This window comes from Rhea pennata, chromosome 13, assembly GCF_028389875.1.
Source record: "Rhea pennata isolate bPtePen1 chromosome 13, bPtePen1.pri, whole genome shotgun sequence".
Taxonomy (NCBI): domain Eukaryota; kingdom Metazoa; phylum Chordata; class Aves; order Rheiformes; family Rheidae; genus Rhea; species Rhea pennata.
In genome coordinates, this window is record NC_084675.1 from 3,342,064 (window position 1) to 3,369,261 (window position 27,198).

Consider the following 27,198-nt stretch of genomic DNA (forward strand, 5'->3'; position numbering starts at 1 on the left):
ATAACTAAGTACTGAATATGAGCTCGGAGCAAAAAAGAAAGTCTGCCAGCTTATTATATCCGTACCACAGATCAGAAAGGTGTATGAAAATCCACATCAGGATGCGTGCTCACTGCCATACTGAAGTACATTATAACTGCTCTTAATTTTACAAGGCTTTAATTAGTGGTTAGCATATACTGTATTTAAGATTGTACGCTCTGTTATTGCGGACCGGAGGGGAAAGCAAACATGGGCGTACGGCTGCATGTAACTGTCTTTGCAGCAGTTGGTAATGAGAATTTTGACAGAGCGATCCTAAAGGGTGGCACAGCAGCTCCGACATACATTTGCAATGACTGCATTTCTTTGGAAATGCACACACTCTCCCACCTGCATTTCGCTTGCCAGCGGTCCCGCCAGGGCCGGCTCCGATTCGGGCGCACCAAAGCCGAGGAGGCTGGTTTTGCACCGCGAGCCCTCGCGGTCCCGCTCCAGCGCCGGCTCCCCGCTGCCTAACGAGGAGTAAATGCCTGCTGCAGCTCCTGCACCAGGTGAGCCCTAATGAGCTTTGCTTTTCTTTAGCACCCCGCTGCCAGAAAACCTACATAACATTCAATACTTCCATCTCTAAGTTGTTTTCACAGGTCAAGGCTTCAAAAATCTGCTGTGAGGGACTGATAAGAGTCTAGGCTTCAGGTCTCTAGTAAGCCATTCTGAAATACAGAAGACTCCAGCCAAAAAAAAAAAAAAAAAAAAAAACCCCACACAAGCCTCTCTGAATTGTCATCTCACCATCACTACAATTCTTAAATAAAGAACTTGGTCTGAAAATGTAAACACACTAGATAGAGAGACCCCTAGTCCAGGGATCTCCCACCTTTTTTTTTTTTTTTTTTTTTAATACAGTTCAGGCTTTGCAATTCTTGTTTGCAATTTTCTAAAGACCCCCAGAAAGACTCTATTCTGTCTGAAACTTGTCATGCCCTGAGCTCACTACTGCTGCTGTTGTGGAGTTACACAGATAAACTCGGGAAGCGAACAGATAAGAGCCAGAGGACAAAGCCGCAGCACCCAGGAGGGTAAAACATAACCTGTTTTTATCAACGAGCATCTTGCACTGAGCAGCCAGCGCTGACTTGCTGGAAGCAGAGCAGCCAGGCTATAGAAACCAGCAGCCTCTTACCTAGTGGCTGTATCTCAAGTTTCACTTTGGCACTTCACGGGGCTAATTTGGAGGCCCAGATTACAGGGATCGCTCTTAGATAACTCTCAGTACTTTAGTTGATAGTACACCGCTATAACACTACACTAAGTAAACAGACTGAACGAAATGGTATCACACTTCCAGTTTCGACTTGCTTCCCCTCTGCGTCCGGAGCTTGTACGAAACTAGGGGAAGAGTGAGGCCAACCATCGTCAAAGCACTGGGAGAAAAAACAAGTGAAAAAACGCTCTCCTAATGTGTCAGTTTTAGGAATCTGGAAAATACTGTTATCTGGGAAAGCGCTAAGACAAACGTGCAATTTAAGCTCATGTCTCTCTTAATGTGGCAAATAAATCAATTCCAGCTCAGGCAGCATGGCTAAACCCAAGCTAGTGCCAGCGCCTCTACACACCGCCCAGTAAGTTGACGCAACCTTAGCCGTATCAGGAAAGCAACAAGCTCATTCTGGGAGGCAGGTCAAGGAAAGCTCACTTGCAATCACTAATCTCAACTTCATATTAGATTCCTAAGGCATGAGAACAAAGCAAGGTTTAAATACCAGGAGAGCAAATGCACTATGAAGCACAACAGGCAACTGGAAGGGTAACAGAAGCGACTCTTACGTATTTCTCCTTTAGCCCCAAAAAAGCAAACGTGTTACAAAATATACTTAAAGCTTGCAAACGAGGTATCTTCCTCCTTTCTTACGTTTACAAGCGTACAGTCTGAAGCACTTCTAAGTTGTGCTTCACTGTACAGAACAGAAAGCCAACAAGAAACATGGAAGAGAAAACATAGGAAATATCATACCAGAAACACCAGGAACAGTATTCAGTAAGGAATTAGAAAGCTAAAACAAAAATAGGAATTACAGGAAATCATTAGCTAGCATAGGGGCTTGAGGAAGCAATGTAATTCCAGAATATACCTACTGTAGCACCTTTTACATTAAAAAACGAGCTTAACCCAGTTAATCAGAGGAAATATCTACTAATAGCCTGATGGCTACTGATGGATGGAGCTAGTGGTCTAGCACTGCTTATCTCCATAAACATTGGAAGAATCTCTTTCCCTGTCTTCCTCCAAGCGTTCAGTTATATTTAGTTGCGCTCAAGGACGACTGACTTTCTCTACCGGCAGCTCTCAGAAGCTACGGTACGGAGGCAAAACCTAAACGAGTAGCTGAGATTTTTTTCAAGTAGCAACGAGATAGAACAGAGCATCAACAAAAGAAATGCTTGTGTAGCCACTTAGAGCTGTTCCGATAGCAGTATAAAATACTTCAATGGCTCTAAGTGCCAAAAATGACAACGTAACAAAAGATACCACACCACAGACTCATGCTTTTACAAACCAAGGCAAAATATTCTGGGCTGACTGCTAGAAAGTGAGGAAAGTGCACAAACTCCCATAAAGGTTCATTACTGTCTTGCATCGCTGCCCCATAGTTTGCACTCATTTCTCCCAGATGCCTTACGACTACCTTAGCCACCCAGGCCACCCTTTTTTTCTTCAGTCTCCAGCTTTACTCCTCGCACATCTTAGTATCAGCAGTCAGCTAAGCAGGGAACCCACACACAGCTTTAATTCATCAAATACCAACTTGCATCCAGGGCACCAAAAAGAACAAAAGTGGTACAGAAGGGAACTGCCACACCACTGCACAGGTAGCTGATACCAAAAGGCACACAAAATAAAGCTAAAATCAGGACCGCAGACAACAGCAGTCCTGGATTTTTCTACATCTGAATTCCAATACTGCCGTATAGACACACGTAAAGCTTTGTATCCCCATTTCTGAAAGAACAAAATTCTGCTGACACCAACTTCCCCATCATCACCCTCTACACTCATTTATCATTTTTATACTCTCAGAATGACCTACTGCTACCTGCTACTGCATTAACCAGCAGAAGTACTTACCCAGACCAGAAAGAGGGACACCAGTCTGCACGCGGGTTTCAAAGTCAAACTAACGCACGCGAGCAGGTTGCTATTGGCTTTACTTCTACTCCAAGAGATTTAGTTTACACTCGTGAAATCCATACTACTGTAGTCTTCCTCAGCTAGGTTCCTCCCGTGCTACCACAAGTATTTTAGTCAAGCCACAGATAACATGCAAAACCTGACACGCGGATTACCTGTAGTATACTTACGATTCCATACTGGTTATTGAAACCAGTGTCTCAGTCCAAGAGATCCTTTAGCCTAGAAGAGAACCTTTATTTTCTAGAGAAAACAAATTACTCAGCTGCTACCAGACAAACTGCAGTGCTTGCAAATTCCTCCCACTTCTACACTTACTTTTATTCTTGACAAGTACCTGTTTTCAAGTTTTCTGTTGTTCAGCTAAGCCTTCTAGCGTATACTTGCACTTCAAATTAGCATGCTACAGATGGATTTGCTTACAGCAGTGACAAACTAGCAAAATCTCTAACAATTACAGCTATCCGTCCAATTCCTGTTATCTAAAAAACTGGTATATTTTTTATTAAAGCTTTTCACCTTCTCATTGACAGCTGATTTAAGAACCTAATTCTTAAAAATGTAAGAGCTATAATTAAAAAACATTGTAAAAAGTTTATAGTCTAATTTTAACTTTATCCCTAAGCATAAAATCTTACCATAAAACAAGTCACTCATTCATGCAGCAGCACATAACTGCTGCCTGCATTAGCTACACTGAAGTGGGGGGGGGGGAAGACAGTGCCTTGAAAATGACCCCGCTTCCAGTTACCACAAAATTTCTTTGCATTTCCTGCACAGTCACCAAAATAAAGCATCTGTAATGCATACAGATTGTCCAGTGAGGCTTCCTAATGCCACGGGCTGCAGCAGAAGCTGGAAGATTTAATGAGGGCTAATGAATACAAACACAGGAACAGTCAAACTGGTACGTGAAACTATATAAATATTAGAGTGAAGAATTACAAGAGTAGTACAGTCAATATCAACAGGCCTCCATTTAACTCTTATAGGGCAAAAGGACACTGATTTATTCATTAAAACCAGTAGAGTATTAATGAGTCAGACCTACTAAAATCTGACATTAGAGATTAAGTGTTCTCCAATCATTTTCTTTTTGGGTGGGCAGGGGGAAGAGAAAGGAGAAAAACAGAGTCTTGATCCATTCCATCATCTATAGACTGAGAAAGCAGAATGGGTTAGCACAGGCTGCACTACCTCAATAACCTTCTGCCTCAGACACAACCCATGGAAATAAGTCTAGCAATGGGTCACTTAAAGTTGCTGTTTGGATTCGCCGTATCAAGTCAAGCCTAAGCAAGTTTAACCAAAAGGACAACTACCTATCAGATTACCTGTGGTGCGGTGAGGAAAAGACAGACAAATGAAGGTCATCTCTCTACAAACAGCAGTTCCTCAAAGCAATAAACACACCTTATTAAAAACGAACTATAGGGAATAAGGACATCACCCTTTGTATGCAGCTTAAGTATTCATGGATTTTCACAGTTGCAAGTAAGACCACTATAATATAGTGTTGCAGGACTTGCGTAAACTTAACTGAATCACTTTTACAAGCCTATTGACAATCTACATGTTCTCTGGATACCTTTTCTCCAGGTCGAATGCTGCCACACTTCAGGAGATTGATATCAGCCTTGCAGTCATCCATGAAGCCACAAATCAACCGATAATCGCTGAAGATAATGGCTGTCATTTTAGTGATGTACTGATGGCACTGGTATTCAGTGATGTTTCCTCTGTGATCCACCAAACAAGACACCAAGAAACCTTTACCAACCGGTTCATCTGCACACTCTTTGATCTGTTCAAAGAAAAAAAAAATAATATAGTGGCTGCAAATGATTTTAAACATCTTAAAAACTCCTCGGGCATAGAAACTTGCACCTACAGTTTCAAGAACTGTTGTCAAAAAAAAACCCTCTAGGCCTAAGGTTAATTTTCAGCAAGTCAGAATACTTGAATATTTCAGAAATGAGAAATACTTAATTTGTGCCAATATCCAAAGTAAATGCAATGACCTTGAAGATTATCAGTTTTCTGGCTCAATAATCATCTTTCATAACAATCGCACTGAATCCCCGCAATCAAGTGCATTTGTAGAAAAAAATGCTACTCTGACAGTCTTTATTTAGAAAACTGAGCATATTATTGTAGCATTACTATATCATACTTGGGCCCCCATTAACATTTGACCTTGTAGTGTTATATTTTGGCTAGAAGTGAGATTGATTCAAAAGTCAATATAATATTTATTGAACTGTTTTTATAACTGTCTAGAAGTTGAAAACATTGCTTTAAAGGAAAATCTTCATCAGGTTTGTTTTTGTCAAGCTCTTACAGGAGCTGATTGTTGATACTAAACCATATTACCCAGCGGTCTGAAAAAAAAGTCATTGCTAATAAAAGCTGAAAACTGGGCAGAGACTGGGAGAGTAGTATACATGATCAGACAGGTCCCCAGTAGAAATCACAGTCTGCAGTGCTCAGGAAAGCAGACAGTAAGGTCAAAATGTCACCTTTAGAAGTAAAGGGCACAGGCTGTTTTCATAGTGTCTTTCCAAAGAAGTGGAAAAACACGGTTGCTTATCCATTAAGGACACTCCCAGAGGAATCGTGAGATCAGGAGCAGTACCGCGATGCCCTGCTCCGTGCTCCAAGGAGCTTCAAGATTACGCTGCCTCTTTGGACACCTGGGAAGATGCTGTGTTGAAACACTTGCCCAGTTCCGGTGTCCCTGATTAGAGGGATGTGCTGAAAAAAATGAAGTCGTAAGAATGAAGCAGCATAAAAAGTACTTTAAGAGACTGGAGTCCAGTAACTCCAGCAAGAGATGCGTGGGTTGAATCGATTACATTGTTTTTATTCCTATACAGATACTAAAGGACTTGTCAAACTAGGAGGAGACCAGCAACAATCAGTAAGCCAAGCTTCTTCAGACACCAAACAGGGAAAACACTAAGAGCACACACTGAGTCATTTTTTCAGTTTCTCCAATACCAAGTGGGAATCTTTACACTGGAAGGGAAGATGTTGCTAGAAAGAGATGCTCTAATTCAAACAAGAATGAATACAGGTCACACTAGGTGACTAAAATAAATCTTTCTGCCTCAGTTTATGAAGCCGTTGCTTTCCATTTATCAAGTAAAACATGCAACATTTAAAAAACTTGACTTGAAGGCAGATGTAGCATGGTAGACTACTTTCTAAATAATCCATATTAGAAAAACATAGCTAAAGGTTGATTTTACTATTACAGAGAAGGTATAAAGTGCATCTTTTATTTTAGGCAAAAACATACGCGATTCACTGCAGGGTGAAAGGGAGGGAGTTGAGCAAGCTTCCTCCGAGAAAAACTACGTCTTTGGTTTGGCCCTACTCTCAGATGAAGCACCACGAGCCAAACCAGCACACAAAGGCAACCCGCTGTGTTCAGAAGAGCCTGGCACTGGAAACAAATCCAGATCCTCTGCGGCCAAGTCACTGAACCGTGTAAAAGATCAAGCAATCACATGTGCTATTGGCTGGCCACTTCTACAGCAACCACCATTATCTGGTAACCAACTATAATTCTGGATTAAAATTACAGCCAGAAGTTATAAAGGTGTAACAGCTGAGAAAAACGTTGACCTTCACATTAAATTGGTATTTAGCTCATAATAATAAGGACAGAAAGTGCCCAAATGACTATCTCAATAGTCACTAATTCACAGGTGACTATCACTAGACCTTATTCTTCTAGCTGTACTTTGTTCTAAAAAACACACAACAGGGAAACAGCTACCTGTTAGCTTGAACTAAATAAAAGTGTTAATAGGCAAGTACTCTGCATGATAGTTCTTAAAGATTTTAAGGCATTTCTACTAAAAACTATTCAGTGAAATGCTTTATGCACTTGCCTCAGCATTTATCAGTTATTAATCAACTGATCAAGCACATACGATTACTGTTACTTATCTAACTACTCACCAAATGGCAAAATCACTCTCAGTCGAATTTTATGAAAGAAATACTGGAGATTAATGTACAGCTAAAACATTGTGCTTTTCCCACTACATTTAGAGACCATATCCAAGATTTGGTGCACAACATTTACAACAGTACTAGACTGTCATTGTACAAAAATGGTAACTAAACACACTCTTAAGAGAGCATTTTCAAGAATGTCTAGCTGTAAATTCTGCAGCAGCTCCATAACATAAAACAAAGTTGCAAACAGAAAATATTTGTCTTTCTTTGACTGCAAAAAGTGAGATTCAATAGATTTGGCAGCGCTTTCATTTGGGAGCTACTGAACTCCAAACGCAGTATAATCCTTGAATGTGAGCTGCCTTCCTGCCACTGTTTAATCTTCTAGCTTTCTAACTTACGGTTTTCTCACTAATGTCACCGTTACCTGCAACTCAAATGCTACTAAAAGAAGTGGAAGCATGAGCCTAAGCAGGGTAGAAGGAACAAGCTATTGAGTACTTCTCACCTACACTACTATTTCCCAAACCTTTTGAGCCAGATGGCTTCGTGTGCTCCTCTCAGAATTAACTGAAAACACGGTAATGAAAAGAGAACTATGTAGGTGATTCTGAGCATTTGGGGCCTTGGAGAAACTACTCATCTTAAATCTACTCTGAGCACTGCCACATCGCCCATGCCTAATAGGCTGGCGTGACAAGCAAGTCTGCACTACTGAAAGCTGGGCCTACGGAAAACAAACTGCCGATGCAAACGGGCTGCAGAGAAGGTCTGCCATTCATGCAACCAATTCTCCTCCAAAGAAACCTACTTTAAATACCCAGTACAGAGTCCCTGGAGTAACTTACTTTGAACTCGGAATTAAAAAGCATGTTGATTCATTATTTATGTCTATGAGTCTATCCTTTCTGATAGATAAAAAAGGTATCAAAATTAGACTTACACTTTTTTGGAAGACTGGATGAAGCAGGTAAGCCCAGGAATCTGACCTCTAAGGCTACAGCTTCCCCAAGCCCCAAGATGTTATTCTCACTCATCATCACACAGAGATTCTAAAAGAAACGGAAAACCCCCCAATGCCGCAAAGCAGTCATTCCTTTCCTCCAGCTCACCTCAGCAATAGTGGACTTGCACACTTCTCTGGCCACGGATTCGAACTTCGGATCTGTAGTCAAGTTCAGCTTGTAGTTCCATAAGAGCTGGAGAGAGATTATTTGTAGAAAGAAGGTTTAAGAGATTGCCATTGAGTAAGAACATATATTTTGTTGCAGAAAAGAACGAAACACCAGTTATTTCAAAATCTGCATCATCTTTCTATAGTGTAATAATCAATGCAAAGCAAAATCTCCTTGACAACAACTATTTCCACAATAATTTGCTTATCTTTAAGAAATTCAGATTGCTAAAGCTCTCCTTAAGGTCATGAGCTGATCCATTTGAAGAAAATATATTTAATAAAGACAATTCCATAACTGAAAGGATAAAACAGTGAAAGCCCTAATTTGCTACCTGCTACGGATTTAGCAATCTCTTTAGCCCACCACAGCATCCTGTGTTACGGTTTATTTGCACAACACACGATCTAACAAAAAAAATGGATATCCTCGACATGAGCAGGTGTTATATTGAAAACCTAGCAAATTTATCATAAAAGCAAGCAGACCATACAAGTGGTTCCTTATTCACTTCCTTCTTTGAAGGGCTGTGACTAGACACAGACATGCTTTAAACTTACACGCTCTCCATCTTGCTGAGCACAATACACTAGATGTTAGACTACAAAACACCTCAGACGACTGTTCTTCTAAAAGCCAGGGATTAGCTCATCTGGAAGTCTAATTCTTGTACAACGATCTAATGCATCTAATTTTGGCCAAGTTACATTCTACGTGCTTATACACGTCCCAGATTTCCTCCTGAGACACTGAAGTAAAAAACAAGACAAGATAGCTAAGTCTCAGCAAATTAACAGGTGAGATTTTGCTCAAGAGAACCTCTTATTAGCATGTGTTTTCTCCTTTAGGAATTTATGTTAAACATTTTAAAGGAACTTAAAGGTAGAGTAGTTAAATTTCAAAACCTAATTAACCTTTATGAAAAAAATCAAATTAGTATCAAAATGGTAAATAGTTTGCTCACACTTTTACCACGAAATTTGAATTGTACACAAAATGTAGGCTACGTTTTCCCAGGAGAAATTTCCCAGACTACCAAAGACTGTGAAAAAAAGGCAAAGAAATTTTTGTTTGGATGCGGAATTACCTTTTCTCTGATCTAGCTTTCAATCATTCTCCATCATCATCTGCCTGGGAAGCTAAGACTTTACCCATGCTCCCTGTTCATGAATGGCTTCTTTAATCCACGTGGCCCAACATCTGCCTTGTGGCAAAGAAGCTGCCATTTAATCCACCAGAAGAAAGGTCCAATTTTGATTCCTAAAATTCTCACTTTCTTCCTTATTCAGGTAATTTCTGTTGACATAACTGATGGGTTATATGTCAGATGCTTTTCCCTCACCCTTTTTTAAAAAAAGGGAAGATTTAGTACGAAAATGTAAAATCAAAATAAAACCCATGTGAAACAAAATAAAACCTGAAATCATCATGTGCCCTTCACCTTATCCAGCCCTGCGTAGCAACAGAGAATTATGACTACCACAAAATCAGGCTGCACAGTGCTAAAGGTTAATTTATAAACACCGTTGGAAATTACTGGTTGTACAGCATGGCTAGGTTTTATTCTGGGAATTTATCTTCCTACAATAAACCAAAATATAGCTGTTCAAACATCTGAAACTAAGCCTGTCACTGAGGTGTGCACTTGCCTGTTCATGTCCAGGGCTAAGCAAACAATTAAGGATCCTGATGTGGGGCGCTCTACTGGAATGCCAATGAGAGAAGACAGAAGAAATCTAATACCAGTTGCAGCTTTGATCACTTTTTCTAGTAGATCTCAGAATTTTGCGTGTCAGCTTGATAGTCTGAAAACTGGCCAGCAGTTTGCTCGCCGTTTAATAAGGTGATAGGAGGAAATTTGTTCTAAAACTAGTCAAGTGGCTCAAACTGCCTCGAAATACCACCATCTCCAGCATTTTCCAAGGGAGCCTAAGAATTTAGCAGCTGTGAAAGCAATACAGAAGGCTTGATCTTCAACAGCTGAAATTAAAGAGCATTTAAATTCAGTATTGCTCACATCTTTCCCCAAAAAAGAGCACACAGCACTGCTCCCAGTAACTCACGGGAACCACCCTCCACCCCTAAAATAGGAAAGACATCTGCTATCTTCTCTGATAGCCGAGATGTTTATACGTGGTACTTTGCTACACTCCATTCTGCAGTCTCCAATACAGCTGTATTGGCTATACTGGGTTACAGGAGTCATCTTGTTGGTTATCCTCCACCGTAGGGCTGTCCAGAATTAAACATGTACCGATTCCTTCTGCAAACTCTATGCAAAATGTCTCGAATTGATAAGGCAAGCAAGGCGCACATGCAATCAGTAGAGACTGAATAAAGCAAAGCAATACTTACATGATTGCAGTCTGAAGAGATTTCATTATCTGGCTGAAAAAAAGAAAAAAAGAAGCGTCAGTTCACTGCTGACACGATGTGCTTAACATACAGAATAATATCAACTTGTACAAACTAATACGTTGTCAACTCTTTTTCATCTTAAGAAACAATTTGACATAAGCAATAGGAAATTTGAACTGCTTAATAAGAGCGATGATATCTAGGTACCAAAAAGATAGAAACAGCAGACACTTCAGACACAACATTGTCTCACTCTACAGCCTGCAAATTGCACAGGAGCTGCATTTATGTAGACAACATAAAGACATAACAGATGCGCTTTTGTTTAGCCCAACAGCCTGAAATAAGAAGGCAAAAAGCATCTGTGGGAAAACAAAGATGCAGTAGAAGAGCTTTTTTTTTTTTTTTAAAAAAAAAGTTTCATCCATATATCTGAGAGATTGACCCGAGATTTACACCGAGATACTCATAACATCCAACATTCGCACATCATTTCAAGATTACTTTAAAAATCCAAAATGCAGTAGCTAGGATACTGCTATGTCCTCACGACAAACCAAGTGACAAGTACAAGTGCACAGTCGACGCTCATTAACGTGTTCGAGAGAAAACACCCACTCTCAAGGGAGCCACTTTGGGAAACGGCTTTGACTGCAAATCGTCTTTTCCTCCTTACAGCCGGAGCTGCTCTCCCGCAGCGGAGAGCCCTTCTAAGCTTACACAAAGCCCCAACTCCTCTCCGTTGCAAAACGGTACAAACACAGGATGCCATCACCTGCCCATCTAATCCAAACAAGAAAAAAAGAATTAAGACTTGATTCGACAGGAGGGAACTAGCATTTAGTAACTTTCAGAGAGCAAGCACACAGCCTGCATCCCAAGGAGTTTTTCAGTCTGAGGGTTTGCCTGCTGCACAACACAGTTAATGCAACACCCACACTACTGCTGCTTCGGAGTAAGCAAACGGAAGTTTATGGGGGAGAAAGAGGGAGCAGAGTAGAGGCTTCCAAGCCCTTAATTACAGCCATTATTAACTAAAGCACTTTTGTTTCGTATAACAGAAGTGGCAGAAATTACCTCTCCAGTTAGAACACAAGTAACAAACACTACCTGAGGGATCAACATCAGTAATTACAGCTTGCTCAGGCTGCTGCCATCTAAAACAGTATCTCCCAGAGCCCTGATAATGTCAAAATTACCTTTTTTAAAAGCTAATAGAAGCCTCCTCGCTATTCTCAGACTGCAGAACTGATGCTCAAAACTCAGAGCGAAGAGGAGAGGGTATCCAAAGATGCATCCCTCTAAGGCCAACACACATCACTTACAAGGTGTTTTTTCCTGGATTTTCTGCACCCATCCTAATCGTTCAGCAACCGCTGGAAGTCTCCTGCCGAGCTAATTTCAAACAGCAGTGAGTCAGAATGCTCTCGCTTGAAGTTGCTGTCTCCATCATTCAGGCGAGGACAGCTTCTTTGTAAAAGGATACAGGCTGGCACTGTCCTTCTCCTGCAGTGGACAAGGCTGATCGAACATGTCTGGCAAGCCAGAGAACTTTTAAGAGCCAGAGAGTGCTTTCCCAAAACGCTTCTCGGTCACTTGAGTTACTTCTGCATCCTCCAGCCCCATGACCTTTGCTTCAAACCTGCCAAGGATTATGCTCACTTCCTATGCAAAGATGAACCCAAGAAGATAACAGACCAGTTCTCACTAACGTTGGAAACCTAAATAAACTTTTACTGAAATACACAACATTAAAATACCAGTCTTCCCTTTACTCTGCAGTAAATCTCAGTTCTGCAAAAAAATCAAGTCTTGTTCTTCTGGGAACAAGAAGGGAAGTAATCTGATCTTTGAAGACTAAACTGACTGCGTGCAGTACTAAAGGCACAAAAGCACAAAATCGAGCCGATAACCCTGTAAATGTGGAACAAGATGACCACCTGCTAGCTCCTAACTGCACTCCTTTCTCTCACCATTGCAAGAGAAGAGTAGGAGACACAGGTACAGGGGCCACTCTGGACCTGATCCTCCCAATTTATGTGAAGTAAAACTTAATTATCATGTCTCATATACTGAAGGACTGATTTTGAGGAAGGGGAGTACAAAGCAAGCCTCCCCAGGGCAACCCCGACAAGCAATCCCTTTCTAAGGGGATTTTCTGTGGTCCTCCATCCACCATGTTCACTCAGGAGAACTTGCGAGCAGTTTCTGAACAGCTCAAAAACCTGCGTACTAAGTCACAAAAAAAAAGGTCAGCTTCAAATCACTATCACAAAAATCTGAGGTGCAAGAAAAGCTGCTTCGTGTCATTCCCGTGCAGTTAGCTTGAGAAACACAGATGCTCCGAGATCCTTAGGGCAGGGGGGAGGCTGAGAGCAGTGGAGGCCGGCACTTCACAGCAGTTGAGGCATTTTAGGGAAGGAAGCTGATGGAAACGAGGATGTTCTCACTAGCGATCCAGAAGGACTCCTCTAAAAATCTCCTAACTGAAGGATGAGAAACAGGCTCTACAGAAATCACACACCCCTCTGGGCTCCCAGCTCTTGCTGCTTAGCAGCTTTGGTGGGCATATGATACTGCATCTCTTCGCATTTCTCTAAAAAGCTCTCCACAGACTTCACACACCAAGAGGCATACTCCAAACTATGCATACTGCTTCCTACCTTCCAGAAAAAAGCAGAGTTTAAAGACAAATACCAGCGACAGGCAACTCGGACAGGAAAAGCATTCCTCTCAACTCAACCGCACGTAACGGGTTGTGAACTTTAACGAGAAATGCAAAGGTTTACATAAAACAGTATCATCACAAGACTGAGATAACACCATTGCGTTTAAAGGCAGCTTTCTTCATCCAGATCAACTCACTGAAACAACGAGCCATGACAGCCTTTAAAAGCAGCCATCTAAAAACCGTACTGAAGCAGAGAGAAAACTGGGTCAAAACTACAAAACAAATCAGCCAGCTACTACCAGGCCTAGAAGAGGAGCAAGGCATCGGTGTTTTACCTTCAGAAACAGACCATCATCATGCTGGTATCCAGCAATATTTATTTAGTCATAGCTGTACCATGAGCCAGCCAGTATCAGGCATTAACATCTAGTGAAGATACCACCAGGGACGCAGCTACTGCCACCCCAACAGCTTGGGAGGCAGAGTGCCTTTCAGCTCTGCGTACAGAATGGGCTTGATCTGGTCTTCTCATTTCATCGAGTCCTAAAAAACAATTCACATCACCATATTTCGAGAAGGCGGCAACATAACCAGCTACCGTGGATGAAACATTGAGGTCTTGAAAGAATTGTCTGCAGGGTTGGTTTAATCACCAGCAGCTGCCTGACCTTCCTCTCCTCACTGCAAGTGTCTTGCAAATGGAAGACTGAAGTCAACAGCACAAGTGCCTTCACCCCCAGGCTGTGGATGGAAGGAACCCAAGAGGCTCTCTTCCTAAATTCAGAAACAGATTGCAAAGAGATCAAACCAGTCAATTAGGAAAGGAAGCCAATGAAAGCAGCTACTTTCCAATAAAAGAGAAGGCAGGTACAAGTGCAGCCAGCAAGCAGAGGTTTCACAGTTTACTGCACTGTCACATGGACAACACACTGCAGAGCAGAGCGCACGTGCAACAGAGCAGCTCCGTTCTTCAGTGCTGCATTTCTCTGCTCTCACTCAAACAAATATTTATCAATACTACTTGCAGAGATATAGTAGAAGCTCTAGGTCGGTAGGCTCTACCAAGGTGCCTGCAGATCTAGAGCATCTACCAGGCTGATGAAGGGGAAAGTGACTTCTTGGCTATGCCTTTCCTGCAGCCAGCAGTGATCCCTTTGCACCAAATACACCCGGCCAGGATGAGAAACCTCACAGTAAAGCAGGCAATTCGACCCTCAAGTACCAAGCTATCTAGGCTTACAATGTCCAAAAAAGCATACAGGCTGGATGCAAGCCTGGGATCAAAGAGATCTAGAGGAGCTACAGTCCAGGAAACCTGATCCAAACCCCATCCTCCTCCCAAGTTAACTACTAGATATGGAATAGGCAGGGCACACATGAACAGATACAGTATTTTAGGCAAGGAAAAAAAAATAGCATGGCTTTAAAAGAAGTAGAAAAAAAAAAGCCATGCATACAAACCCTCATGCTTCAAACCTGCTGGAGCGCTGTGCCAGCAAGCATAAGGCTGTGGTAAACTGTTTTCACACATCCTGCAGTACTGAGAGTCATGTGTGATAAAGTTAAACTGGCAATAATATTCAAGTCCAACACAGATGAGAAAAGACTGATTGAATTATGCTTAGAAAATAATGTAAGTTAAATTGCCCAAGGTGCATTTGAAATATATTCTAATGCCAGTGAACCGTCAGCATTAGAAACAAACTCCACATGCTGTTGTGTCAGCAAAATCATCTACGCTTGATCACTCATGTTTTTGAAGAGTAAGTTTGAAGCACAATACCATAAATATATATCTATATATATAATCTCATGCACCAGCACAAAGCTCCTAGTGTCCGTACACTTTGGTTACCTCATGGAAATAAGTTTTTCACTTAAAAACAGAGAGCTAAGGTCTGCAGTGCTGCAAATCATTTGATTGCATAATTATTTTTCACCTTGGTTAGGCACTCCTAGTTTATGCACACCTAACATTGCAATACAAGTTATATACAAATACCTATCAACCATTTCCCAAATGTATACAGAACTTTGCATACATATTAAAAAAAAAAAAAAGGCAATTTATTCAGCCACTCTCCCCCTCAAAAGCAGAACAAGTAACAAACTGCCCCAAACTCCAAGTTCTGCAATGAAGGTTTTTCACTATTTTACCTGAATTCTAGATTCCACAGACTTTTCCACCTATGCTGACAAAGGGTATCATCTAATTAAGTCCCTTCATACTAAACCAAGTATGTTCATTCAGAAGAAGATTGTCACAAAGCAAGAGAAGCTAATAAATTAAAACAAAATCCCAGCACGACATATTAAATGTCTGGCTCAAAAGCCAGGAAGAAAAAGCCAAGGATGAAGTGAGCCTTGCCCAGTAAAATTCCAATTATTTGGTCCCTTTTTGCTTGGTTCACATTTGCTTGTCACAGAACAAAGTCTTAAGCTAGATGCCATTTCTCTGTGGTGGTGATCACTCTTCTTGCAAATACCCAGTGAGGTAAAATGACAGAAAATGCTCAAGTTTTATTTCCAATACATGAAGAGTGACCACACTTTATGGTGCAATTCAGGCAATCACACTGATTCCATTCACCTCCCATAAAACAAACCATCTTTGATTGCGATCCCTTATCACCAGCAGGCCATTTTCTTCCAGCTATTCCCGTGAAAAGCTGCAAGGTGACTTGTTTAAGGCTTGCTGCTGCCACAGCTGCTCCAGGCAGCCCTCTCACGCAAGCTATTCTTGTCCCTGTTGCTTCCATCTCCCCTTGCACAGGGGACTTTCAAGCACTTAAGCCCTCTTCACAGGATTTTTTTTTTTCATTTCAACACCAGCCCATGCATCCGAATACGCCTAGCACTCAGCATGATCAAAGGAAACTCATCGCAGATGCTTCTATTTGTTCTGCCCTTACTCCCCTCTCGTCATCCTCTTGGAGGCACTGCAGACAGTTTCAATGCATCGTGGAACAAGACAGACACTGAAATTATTTGTTTGCCACAAGGGTCTGGCAGCACTGTTTCCAGATACAATGTTTCCCATGACACTCCTCCACAGCAGAGCTCTGCTACCAAGTATAGCACTGACACAGAGAACCAGATAAAGCAAGGATGTTGCCGCATCTGGCCCTGGAAAGCTATCCTACGACACTAGCAAAAACTTCCCTAAGATCTAAACACAAGCAAGGATATTGTTAGCATAAAAAAGGGGGGGGAGAGAGAGAGAGAGAGAGACCAAGAGCTGCTATGAAGATTAGGGTGAAGTTGTTGAAGACTGCTAAACCAATCTGATCCAGATAACGGGGAGGATTCTGCTCAGCCTTCCTCTTCCTCTGGCTCAGGGAAGAGTTCAAAAACCCCAGCAATTCAGCAGAAAAAATGCTGTTTTACAGTTTTTTTGCCAGCTAAGCAAGAATTGGCTCTTAGAGGAGTCTGACCAGCACCAATATTGAGAAAGCACAGCAGGATCTCCACCTTCAGCATTAACGAGTCCATATATCTGCTAAAACAAAGACAGAACTACACTGAGACAACCTGTCTCTGAAACTACCTTCCAGGAAGACTCTCCCATCTTAAATCTAAACCAGAAACATCCCAGAGTAAGTCCTCCAATGAAGAGGCACAACCAACAGTACAGGTTTCACCAGCGCTCTGCAGCACCTCTCAGGGGGATGCAAACAAATGTGTAATTAAGAAAGAAGTGAGCCCCAGGCAAGTATTTCCAATGTGATGGATAAGGAAAAAGCACTTATTATTAGATAAGTGTTATCATCAGCTCTTGGTAATTCTTCTTCATCTCTCATTCTCAATACAGAGGCTGCATATTTTTCAACTGAACTTCCTCTGTAGGAACCCAGGCTGAGCTTAACTCTACACAAAACTCCAAAAAGCCATGAAGAGTTCATAAGCAAGATTCAGTCTTATGCAAAATATACAGCTGTTAGCACGAGAGGGTCCTAACTCCCAAGGGAGCCACGTTGTCTTAAAGATGCTCCTTTGCTTATCAGGCAATAACATTCTGGATGCATGAAGTCTGGAGCTAGAGAAATCCTTAGAAAATTAGCTTTACGCAGAAGCCAAGAGAAAAGTTCATACTAAGCTACAATTCAGCATATGTCCCAAGGCACAGAGTACAGCGCTTCCAAATTCAGGTTTCAGAGAGACTTGCTCCGCTTGCTCCTATCCCCACTCCTAAACAAGTGATTAAGTGTTATGTTGCAAAGTAAAGCAATCAAGTTCTGACACTTACGATTTATGGACACCTCAATTCTCCTCCCAGTGCCTCTATGCTTGGACGGTATCTGATCATTACCATGCTTCCTCCCCAAAGCCTCTCGCTTCATTCCCTATAAATGGCAAACAATGCTCTAAACAGACAACTAGCCAATATCCTTTTTTATCTTTGTTATTCAGCTGTGGCCTCATGACTTTTATTTTCTACACAAAGCCACAGACTGCTCCCAAAAACTTCTCCCCAAGACATTCTGGAGCACTGCCCCACCACCACCCTTTCAACAGGGCACATCCGTCTAATCAATCAGAGCTTCTGTCCTCACCAAGACAAGATAGGCATCTCATATGCCTATCTTTCAGAGGCAAGAACAGCAGTGCTTTAATCCTGATTTATAGTCAGGCATTCCACCTAAGAACCAAAATAAGACAAGCATCCAAACAGGTGGGAAGCAAGCTATGCTAATTTTAGCTCCTGCCAGCTATTCTACCTAGAAGCAAGGAAAATCAAATACCTCAAAGAAGTTGCTTCAGCGTTAACCACAAACCGCAATAATATTTTTATTTTGTAGTCTTATTTCTTCGCTTTAGGACACCAGTAACAGTCTACTCTTTTTCCTTTCCCCCTCAACTCTTTAAGGCTAGAGACAGAACAAGCCTTGAGGTACCTCTAGGATAGTCAGCAGCATGTGTCACACTAGAGCAGCAAAGGAATGATTACATTTAGCATCAGTACTTCCATAAATTGCTGGATGTCATAAATGTATAAATAGGTCTGCAAGTTCTTGCAGTGTCCAGCACTAGTGCCCCATTCCAGCAGTCTTTTTTTCTGCCCGTTTCCAGATGTAGAAGTCTAATGGCAAACCACAGTCCTGCTCAGACAGCAGAGTCCAGCCCTGCTGTACTTGCTGTGTTTACACTAGTTCTCTTCATCTCATCTTCTCCCCATTACGTTCTTGCACATGTAAAGCCTACAAGGCCACGTTGTTTATTGCTACAAGAAAGCAAATGTTCTAGCTTTCCACGTGGCCTCCCTGAATTCCCTTACCATATTCAACATCTCTTTTGTTACAACTGTTAATCTTGCAACACCAAAGCAGGGGGGAAGACGTACTAAGAGGTTTCTTGCAAGCTGGAAGTCCTTTGGACTGTGGCTGTCAACCCAACTGCCTTCCCGAGAAAATCCACTGGCTATGCCAGTGGCCCCAAAAGCAGGAACAGCCTCCGTGCAGGTAGTCTCCAACCACTTACAACAGTCGGATTTGAAAGAAGCAGAACAAAAGAACCACACACCATTGGAATTTTCTTCAGAAGATCTGCAGGGCCTCAGCATATCCTTCATTTCTTCTTCCATAGTAGCGGGCAGCTAAAGAAGGACCCCTGAGCAGGGTAAACTTTCAGGTTATTCAAAAAAACAAAACAAAACAAAAAAACCCCAACCGAAAAAAAAAAAAACATACATCCTGCCTGTTACAACACAAAGACAAAAGTTAGGATATAAATGAATTTATATCCTTTTAAGCAAGAATACTTCTCCGGGGGGGAATAAGTGTAAGTAAGCATGAAGTATTACTGCGTATTAAGGTTTAGAGCCCAGCCCACGATGAAGACCTCCAAGCAGCATCACATTCTCCGCCAGAGAACTAAACACTGCCTTGCCAGTTCAATAGGGCTTCTCCAACCAGACACGAGTGCCTGCCCGCATGAGAACATGAGATCGGTTTCCCCAGATTCCCAGCATCACCAGCTGAACTTCGGAGGAAAGGTCTGTACGCTATTTTTAGACAGTCCTAGAAACCGCACAATGTCCTGCTTCCATTTAGAGTTCCTTGCGTATTAGAAGAGCTGCTGGGAAATACGTTTCAAAAGCATTTCCGCTCCCTTTGCTCTCCTGCATTTCGGGAGGTAATTTCGGAGAGCAGTACTGAGCTGGAACAATCCACCGATTTGCTGTCTGTCACCGCTATAAAGAGCTGATTAGCAGGCACACAACATGTTTCAAACCTCGAAACCACAGAGCGGGGCATCCTTGGTGGCACATTCGCAGTTAAACCAATCCCACTACCTGTTTTGCAGCTCTTCTCAGAAATATGAACTACGGCAACAGTAAACAGACAAAAGAAACCAGTCCTGACTCACCAGCAGCAGCCGTGATGCAGTAGCTACTAGCCCCTGCAGCTGAGGAACTGAAGCATAAGTTCTCTTTCTACGTACGCTGAAAAACAAGGAGCTAAGTCATACCACTGAAAGCATAACTTATAAATCCAGGGGGAATGCATTCAGGAAACTAGCTCCAAGGAACAGAGATCCGAGGCTGGAGCAGAGTCTGGTAAATGCCAACTTCAGAACCGAGTCCAGGCAGAGGCACCAGACTCCAAATTTGAAGATGCTTGTGAAAATACACTTGCAGCAGTAGCAATAGGACAGCTAAGTCATAAGGGACTCACCATGGGTTGCTCTTTATTAAAGCCATCAATATACAGCTCAGGAACATGTTAACATGTTGCCATTTGAAACCTTTAGTTTCTTCCTCTTGGAATTGATGAACAACTTTTGACAAACGTAAGCCTGTTCTGCATGTGGAGCCAGAATTGCTTCCCAGTGACAACTGCATTTGCTTCAGTATCGCAAAGCTGAGCATCCCATAAGAAAAAAAATAATGTTTTTTTTTCATGTCTAAACCATAAAAGTCACCCTTTGTCAACTCTCAAAGGCCACAACAACCAGAAAGCTATATTAATATACTTTCAAGTTTAAGAAGTTTTGAATGTAAAGCAACTCTTCTAATCTAGTATTTAAGTCCAGTATTTCAGCTCTAACAATACTGTTCTGCATTTTAATTAAATTTCCATTTCTACCCAAGAGCAGCTTTGATGCATGAAGCAATCCAGTAGATGTCTTGCCATTTTTAAATAATATTAAAAAAGATGGAAACATTAAGATGCAAACATTAAAATGCAAGCATTTAAACAATTACAGTGCCTATCAATCTAGCTAGCAAACCCCCCCCCAACTTTAGATATAAAAGCTAAAATTAGCTGCAGAATAATACAAGCAGACTAGAAAACTCTTAAAAAAATTACTACAGCATTCAAGCAAGACTGAAATTATTCAAAAGTCTAAGCTCCTTGCTTATTTAAATCAATCTGCCTGGGAGAAACAAAAAGTTGTTGTGGTAAATTGATTTCCCTAGCGTCTGGTTCCCTTTTCGAAGGGCCACAAACAGAAAGAGGCCAGAAAGACGAGATGAAATCCGCTGATTCACAACATTGTTAGAGATTTTGCGTTCAGACAGATCACACATCGTAGCATTAAATCCAGTTCTAAATAGCTAACCAAGGAACGCCAACTGGGCAGGTGACGGGCAGGCACAGTGAAAAAGGGCGTCACGCACGCAGAACTGCTAGGTGGAGGGTTCAGCTGTCGATCCCAACAGCAGCACATTAAACAAAAAAAACCCAATACACACACACACACACACACATATAAATATATGTTTAATTGAAGATTCGTTCAATACAGCTTGGCTAATATATTTTTTCCCCTAAAGCAGGATCTTTGCTATAGCAATGTACTTCAGTAAAGCACACCTAGACTGTAGGTATCAAGCATATAAGAAAAAAAAAATAAGCCAACATAGACAGTAATGCCGGTACTGAAGTGAAGAATAGAGTATTACTTCACTTCTGCCTGGCCAAAAGGTGAAAGCACTCCATTCAAAAGACGTACTTCTCTTGGGCTTCTCTTAAGAAATGAATATTGGTGCACACAGAACAAAAGTGATTGCTGTCCGTTCATTTTTCACAGGGGAACCGCATCATGTGAAGAGAGTTATCCAGAAACATTTACTCTACACATCTGCACCAATAAGGAAATGAGTCACCAACCCACTGGCAGGGCTGATTCATAGCACACTCTGCATTCGTGCTATTTAGGAACCTTGCGTACAGAATACAGGCAGAAGGCAGATGCAAGCGACAAGTCGACAAGTCGTTTTAAGAGATTATATATAAACACAAGCTACTTTAAATGCAATTTGGTTTTTGTCTTCTTTTTTAGGCTAAATTTCTTCAAAAGCACAGCACCAGCGTGGCACTGCACTGTGCCAGGAGAACTTTTTAACCTGGGTGAATCATACTGTTTTCTTTAAATTACTGGAAGAAAAGCAAATTCAAATGTTTATTTTAACTCAGGTTTAAATCGGTTGGATTTTGTTCAACAGAAAAATTCAACAGGAATACGTTTTTAAAGACATGGCTAAGACAAAGTTTCCATGGGCTTATTAACAAACTACCAAATAAAAATTCTGCTTGCCTTCAGAGCACGCAAACAAAAGCCTCGTTACGGTACTGAAGCACGGCTCTTCCGTCAGCCTGCCAGACTGCATATTGATTAAAGAAGTCTGCTTAAAAACCTTCTTCCCTTGATTTATTTCCTTCTTTTAATAACCACAACACTATTCAGAAAGCAGAAATCCAACTCAAGAGTGCAGATGTCACCCTGAGCCGAGGGCTTTACACACTGCACCAAGCCCCGTCTTCAGCAGGGCCAAGCAGGACCTCACGTTAGCGTGGACTTCTCTCCTAGACGTGAGGTCATTTGACAGAGCTTGGTCTGAGAAAATATTTTATCTAAAGGAACAGGAGGACAGCAAAAAGGATCAAAATAGTGACCAGTAACACCTGCTTACGTATTGTCTTCTATCAGCTCTGCGCTTCCTCCAGCGGTCAGATAGGTCTGGTTTAGCCTCGCGCCCAGGAGAAGGGGGCTCCGAGTTGCAGCACCTTCCTCCGGAGGTACGTGTCTCCTCCGGCTCAGACACTTAGCTTTTAGTGCGTTCCACATTTCTGAGAGCTCCTTTCCAAAGAGCACTAGGCTTCTGCAGCTTGAACTGTTCAGCTCAATAGCTATACAGGGCTGTTAGCTAAGCATTTTGCTTTAAAACTCCAAATATAATGATAATTCAGAGGATTTAAAGCAACCCCATGGTAAGCAGTCAGATCAGAAAGAGTTTCCCTTAGGGCAAAGGAAGAAAATATATCTGACTAGTTTTACACAGATGAACAGTTTTTTTTTTAAAAAAAAGATTTATTTGATAGCAGATTCTAGAAGTAAGCTTAAAGAGATTTCTGGAAGGAAACATTAGCAAAAGATGTCTTACTGCTATGCAGAGGAGCCAGACAGCTGCATGCAAATCCTTCACATTACTGTTTCCATAACTCCTACTTAAACAGCTACGAATAAAGACAAACCACAATTAAAGCCACTGAGCATACTTCCAGCTTCTCTGCTAATATCTATATAGCTAAAATAATAGGGGAGGGAAACGCAGAGGAAAAAACAGTAATAGCCTAGTCGCTGCCATGCTACACTGCTACTGCGGTTCAGAGGATTGCGTTGGGTATTGGTACGGAGCAAGCAGCTATCACCAGCAATATCACTGCTGTACTATTCTCACCTGTCGAAATGCTCGAATTCAATCAAAAATTCAAGTGCTCTAGAATCGGTTAATCATTCTTCCCCCCAATTATTTACGGACAAACAGCATAAATCAAATATAGCCTTAAAACGACCCAGCCACCTGCACCATCAAGAGCAGGCCAGCAGCACGGCAGGCAACTGCACAGGCAACGTTAGACCTACTTCTTGCCACCTCTTGGTTTTTCAGTTATACCTAAAGCAGGACTTCAACAGAATTTTTAAGTATTTTTCCCATGCAGGTAACAACGGTCACTTGATAGAAAACATTTTCTCCTTTAGGCAATGGTGGTGGTTTGTATACAGTTATGCATTATTACAAATTTATGGTTACATAAAGTAATGTTTTCCTACCATCTGAGGCTCAACTGCAACCAAAGAAACAAATGGGACAAAAAGCTTTATATACAAAATAAAACTCCTAGTCTTTAAATGCATGAAATTTCACAACAGACAACACCTAGTTTCAGGATTACTTCCAGTACATTGATGGAAAAGTCCAGAGGCGGTCACCAACAAGATTAAACATATTTTCCTTAGTAACTGACAACATTTGAGAACAGGCTTTAAGAAAGTTCACTATACTGAAGCAGAATGAAGCTTCTATCAACCACTTTTCCCCATGTTTTCCCCTTAACGTTTTTAGTCTAATCTACTCTTAATCATGCTGCACGGTGGGTAGCATGTCCAAAAATGAGGTAGTGACATACTTCTGAGGACTTGCAGGAGAAAAGCCGGTAGCGGTATTCTCAGCTGAACATTATTCTGCCCAACATGGGTGTTTAAACCCCTCGCATGCAGACTTTATCTGAATGTTAAGAGAAGAAGAGAATGGCAGAGTGGAGAACTGCAACTTTTGCAGCAATAAGACGAGATCCGAATGCTTTAGGCACAGGTCAGCGTTGCCACCAGAAGAAACTAGCCCTCTCCTCCGTCATCTCTTCGACTAGGCTTGAAGGGTTGTTTTTGTGCAGGGTGAGAAAGTAACTTTATATTGCTGGGCAAAGAAGCTTTTCAACCTCCATACAAAAGGAGGACGAAACTTTTTTTTTTTAATCAACCAGATTATTCAACAATTTATTTTTACCATTTTAAGATTACCATCCAATCAGACTGGAGAAGAAGCTGGAGATATGACTGGCCTGTGACAACTTTTAAGGAAAGATAAAACCACGTATCAGAGGTGCATTAAAGAGCCAGATCTCCCGGAACAAGTCTGGTATTTTTAGGCAACCCATTCTGAGAAGTAAGAGCATCCTTGTTAAGTGAGCACAAAGGAGCAACACGGGGCACAGTAACAGCTAATACCACCTCTGTTAGGACACATATGCTACTGAGTTTATTTGTTTATTAAGAGAAGACTTAGCCTCAGCAAAATACATACTGGAACTGAGCATTCCTCCATTAGCATCCTTTGGGTGAGAGTCCAGTGAGCCTGAGACATCTGAGAACAAGAGTAGATGGAGAAAGTCAACAGCAAAATCTTCTCCAGTGATTACTGAGCATTCAGATGAAATCCTCGGGTTTCCCACCCCCAACAAATGGGAGGGGAGATTTCTCTAAACTACATTTTAACTCAGGCAGCACAATAAGGAGGAGACATCATAGCCTTGCAAAGGAGGGCAAGATTTTCTTGGTGTGTCATTATCAGATGTATTAAATGCAGCTCACAGTGGCTTCCGTGCTTGGTACCAACACAAATAGTCTGCTGCTCTGGCCAAGACAGGCTATAAAGTTTAGTAAAATATTAGCTCCTCCTCACTGCCCTCAAGAAACAAGAAGAACGAACAGAAACGCTTTAAAGCAAGTTAAGAACTGTCACGTTCAGACTATTTTCGCTTAATCACAAGCCAAGAGTTCTAAAAGCAAAGTTTTCAGGCTTCCTCAAGTCTGAAAAATTTGATGAAATAGATTATCCACTTACAAATATTAACCTGGTTACTTCAGGTTATCTGCCACATGCTATGTTATAGCTACCAGTATAAATCTAGTGAATTATTAAACTAGCCTTGACATTGGTGTCTGCAGAGAAGATACTGAGGAATAACTTAAAGTTCAACCTACTTCTGCACAAGAGAAATTCTCCCATTTTAGCTTATCCTATTTCTGTAACAAATCATAAAACAATTAATTCCAAATTAAGATATGCATGAAGTATTCAAGGTAACTAAAGCGGCATAACTGTACTGCGGAGAACCTGCATTTAGGCAAGTCTATCGTCTTCACGCCTCCCAGACTGTTAAAGCACCGTCATTTCATTGCTACACCTGTTTAACGGGAAACACCAGAAAAATCACTACCAAGATGTACAGAGGGGCAATACAAGTAAGTGTCCAAGCAACCTTCCTCAGTGGTAAGAGTTTTGGATGTAGCTGCATTACAAAGTAAGCTTTTTGTTTTAAGTTCATCTTAGGTGTACTTAAAGCTGTTTAGGTGAAGCCTATCAAAACTCAAGCTGCAGTTTTACAACACTTCATCAGCTATTTTTCTGCTTCTTATGAGCTGCATCAGTTGACTATTTCAGCAAAAATCCCCAAACCATCTACTTATCCAAAACCCTTCTACTTACAACTTCTGCGGGGAGTTTTTGGCTAGTTTTCTGCTTTCTGCTGAGCTGAAGCAGCTCACAACAGACTCAGACAAGAGTCAGTGCTGCTGCGGGGAAGAACAACACGTGAAAGCGGCAGGACTAACTTGGGTCAACCCGAGCTATCACAGACCTTCTCCCTCTGAATTTTTTAGGGCATGAGACAGACGTACCCAAATAAAGCCTAACAGGAGGCAAGAAGGTAGGAAAAATTCCCACGTTCCACAGGACAATTGTAACGTTAACATTTGAGTCCTGGCAGCAGCTCTGACTGTAAGAGAACAAAGAAGGGCCCAAACTCGCTAGGAAATTACCCTTCCAGGCTGGCAGGGCAGCTTGGCTGACTCCCAATAGAGTAGGTTTCATAAATAAAAATCCTGCTCTGCCAGAGCTGCTGCCAATTGTTCGGGCAATCTGGATGAGAAGTGATAGCAAACTATATTTTAATGTCAGGAAATCTCAGGTTTTGTTCCAAAGCCTTCACCACACTGTACACGTTTTCCTGTGCTGGCTCTATTGTGTTTCTCTAAAAAAGCAGAGGTTAAAAAAAAAAAAAAAAAAAAAGACTAACTTGTTCCTAATCAGCTGTATTTGTGATCATGTTTTAGAGGCCAAGACTTGCAAATCTAATGTTTTGCAGGCAATAACTAAGTTGTCAGAGCACCTACACACCAACCTGACCAGAACTGCAGTACAAAACCTGACCAGATCCAACTAGGCTTCCAGGCTTGTTACTACATAAGCTATCATTGTAGTTTCCTACAAAATCATGCATTTAGGAGGTGTTTAAGACAGACCTCTGCCCATCTGAACTTGCAAAGCCACTTCTTAGAGTAAAACCCATGTTTTTTACCATCTCGCCACTTCAGCGACAGCAGCCCTACGTCCTCCAGTAATTGACTGTTACTGCACAGCAAGGCAACAGCTTTCAGAAAACCTGAGTTGTTCTACTTGTTCGTGGAACACAAAACTAGGGAGAAAAATATATTATTGGAGTATGTACTCCTTTCTACAGAGCCATACTTCCAGCAAACTGTCCTTGATCAGGTCCAGCCTCTCCATCCCCAAAAGGGCCAAAAGAGGGTAACCTGCTGAACACAGCATGCCCGGCGGAATGCAGATGAGGGCTTGGTGGCCAGGTAATAGAACTGCTTCTGCAAACAGATCAATTGTGGTTTGCTTTCAGGGAAGGAGGTGCAATATGATCTGCCCCATCTAAAGGGACAAACACCAGCTCTGCTATTCTCAGCACATCTAGTTCACCTGCGAAGAGCGGGTTTTGCAAGTCTATCATAACTGGCTTCAACAGAAGCCTCTCCCTTCTGGAGGAGAAGATTCCCCAAGGAGCTACGGCACCCCGGGAGCAGCCGATTTCCCACACATGGCTTCAAACCCGGAGCAGACCATTTGACAGACGCGACTCCTGTTGAGGCACGAGGATTGCTGCCGTTTTGCATTAAGACGCGCTCTAAAAAAACCTAGGTGATTTCCCACGCATTTCTGGAAGCACAACTCCTTAAACAACTCCGCTATGCGGCGGGAAACCTTGCCAGAACAAGCC

General features: G+C 41.8%; 1 protein-coding gene across 1 annotated transcript in view; it reads right to left on the reverse strand.

Moving 5' to 3' along the window:
- The window catches only part of GLG1 (golgi glycoprotein 1), an 84,824-nt gene that overhangs the window by 35,810 nt on the left and 21,816 nt on the right, over positions 1–27,198 (reverse strand). The window contains exons 2-4 of the mRNA XM_062586232.1: positions 10,672–10,704; positions 8,254–8,340; positions 4,761–4,976 (exon numbers count right to left, since the gene is read on the reverse strand). Coding sequence (XP_062442216.1) covers positions 4,761–4,976; positions 8,254–8,340; positions 10,672–10,704 — 336 coding nt within the window. The remainder of the gene's footprint in view (positions 1–4,760; positions 4,977–8,253; positions 8,341–10,671; positions 10,705–27,198) is intronic.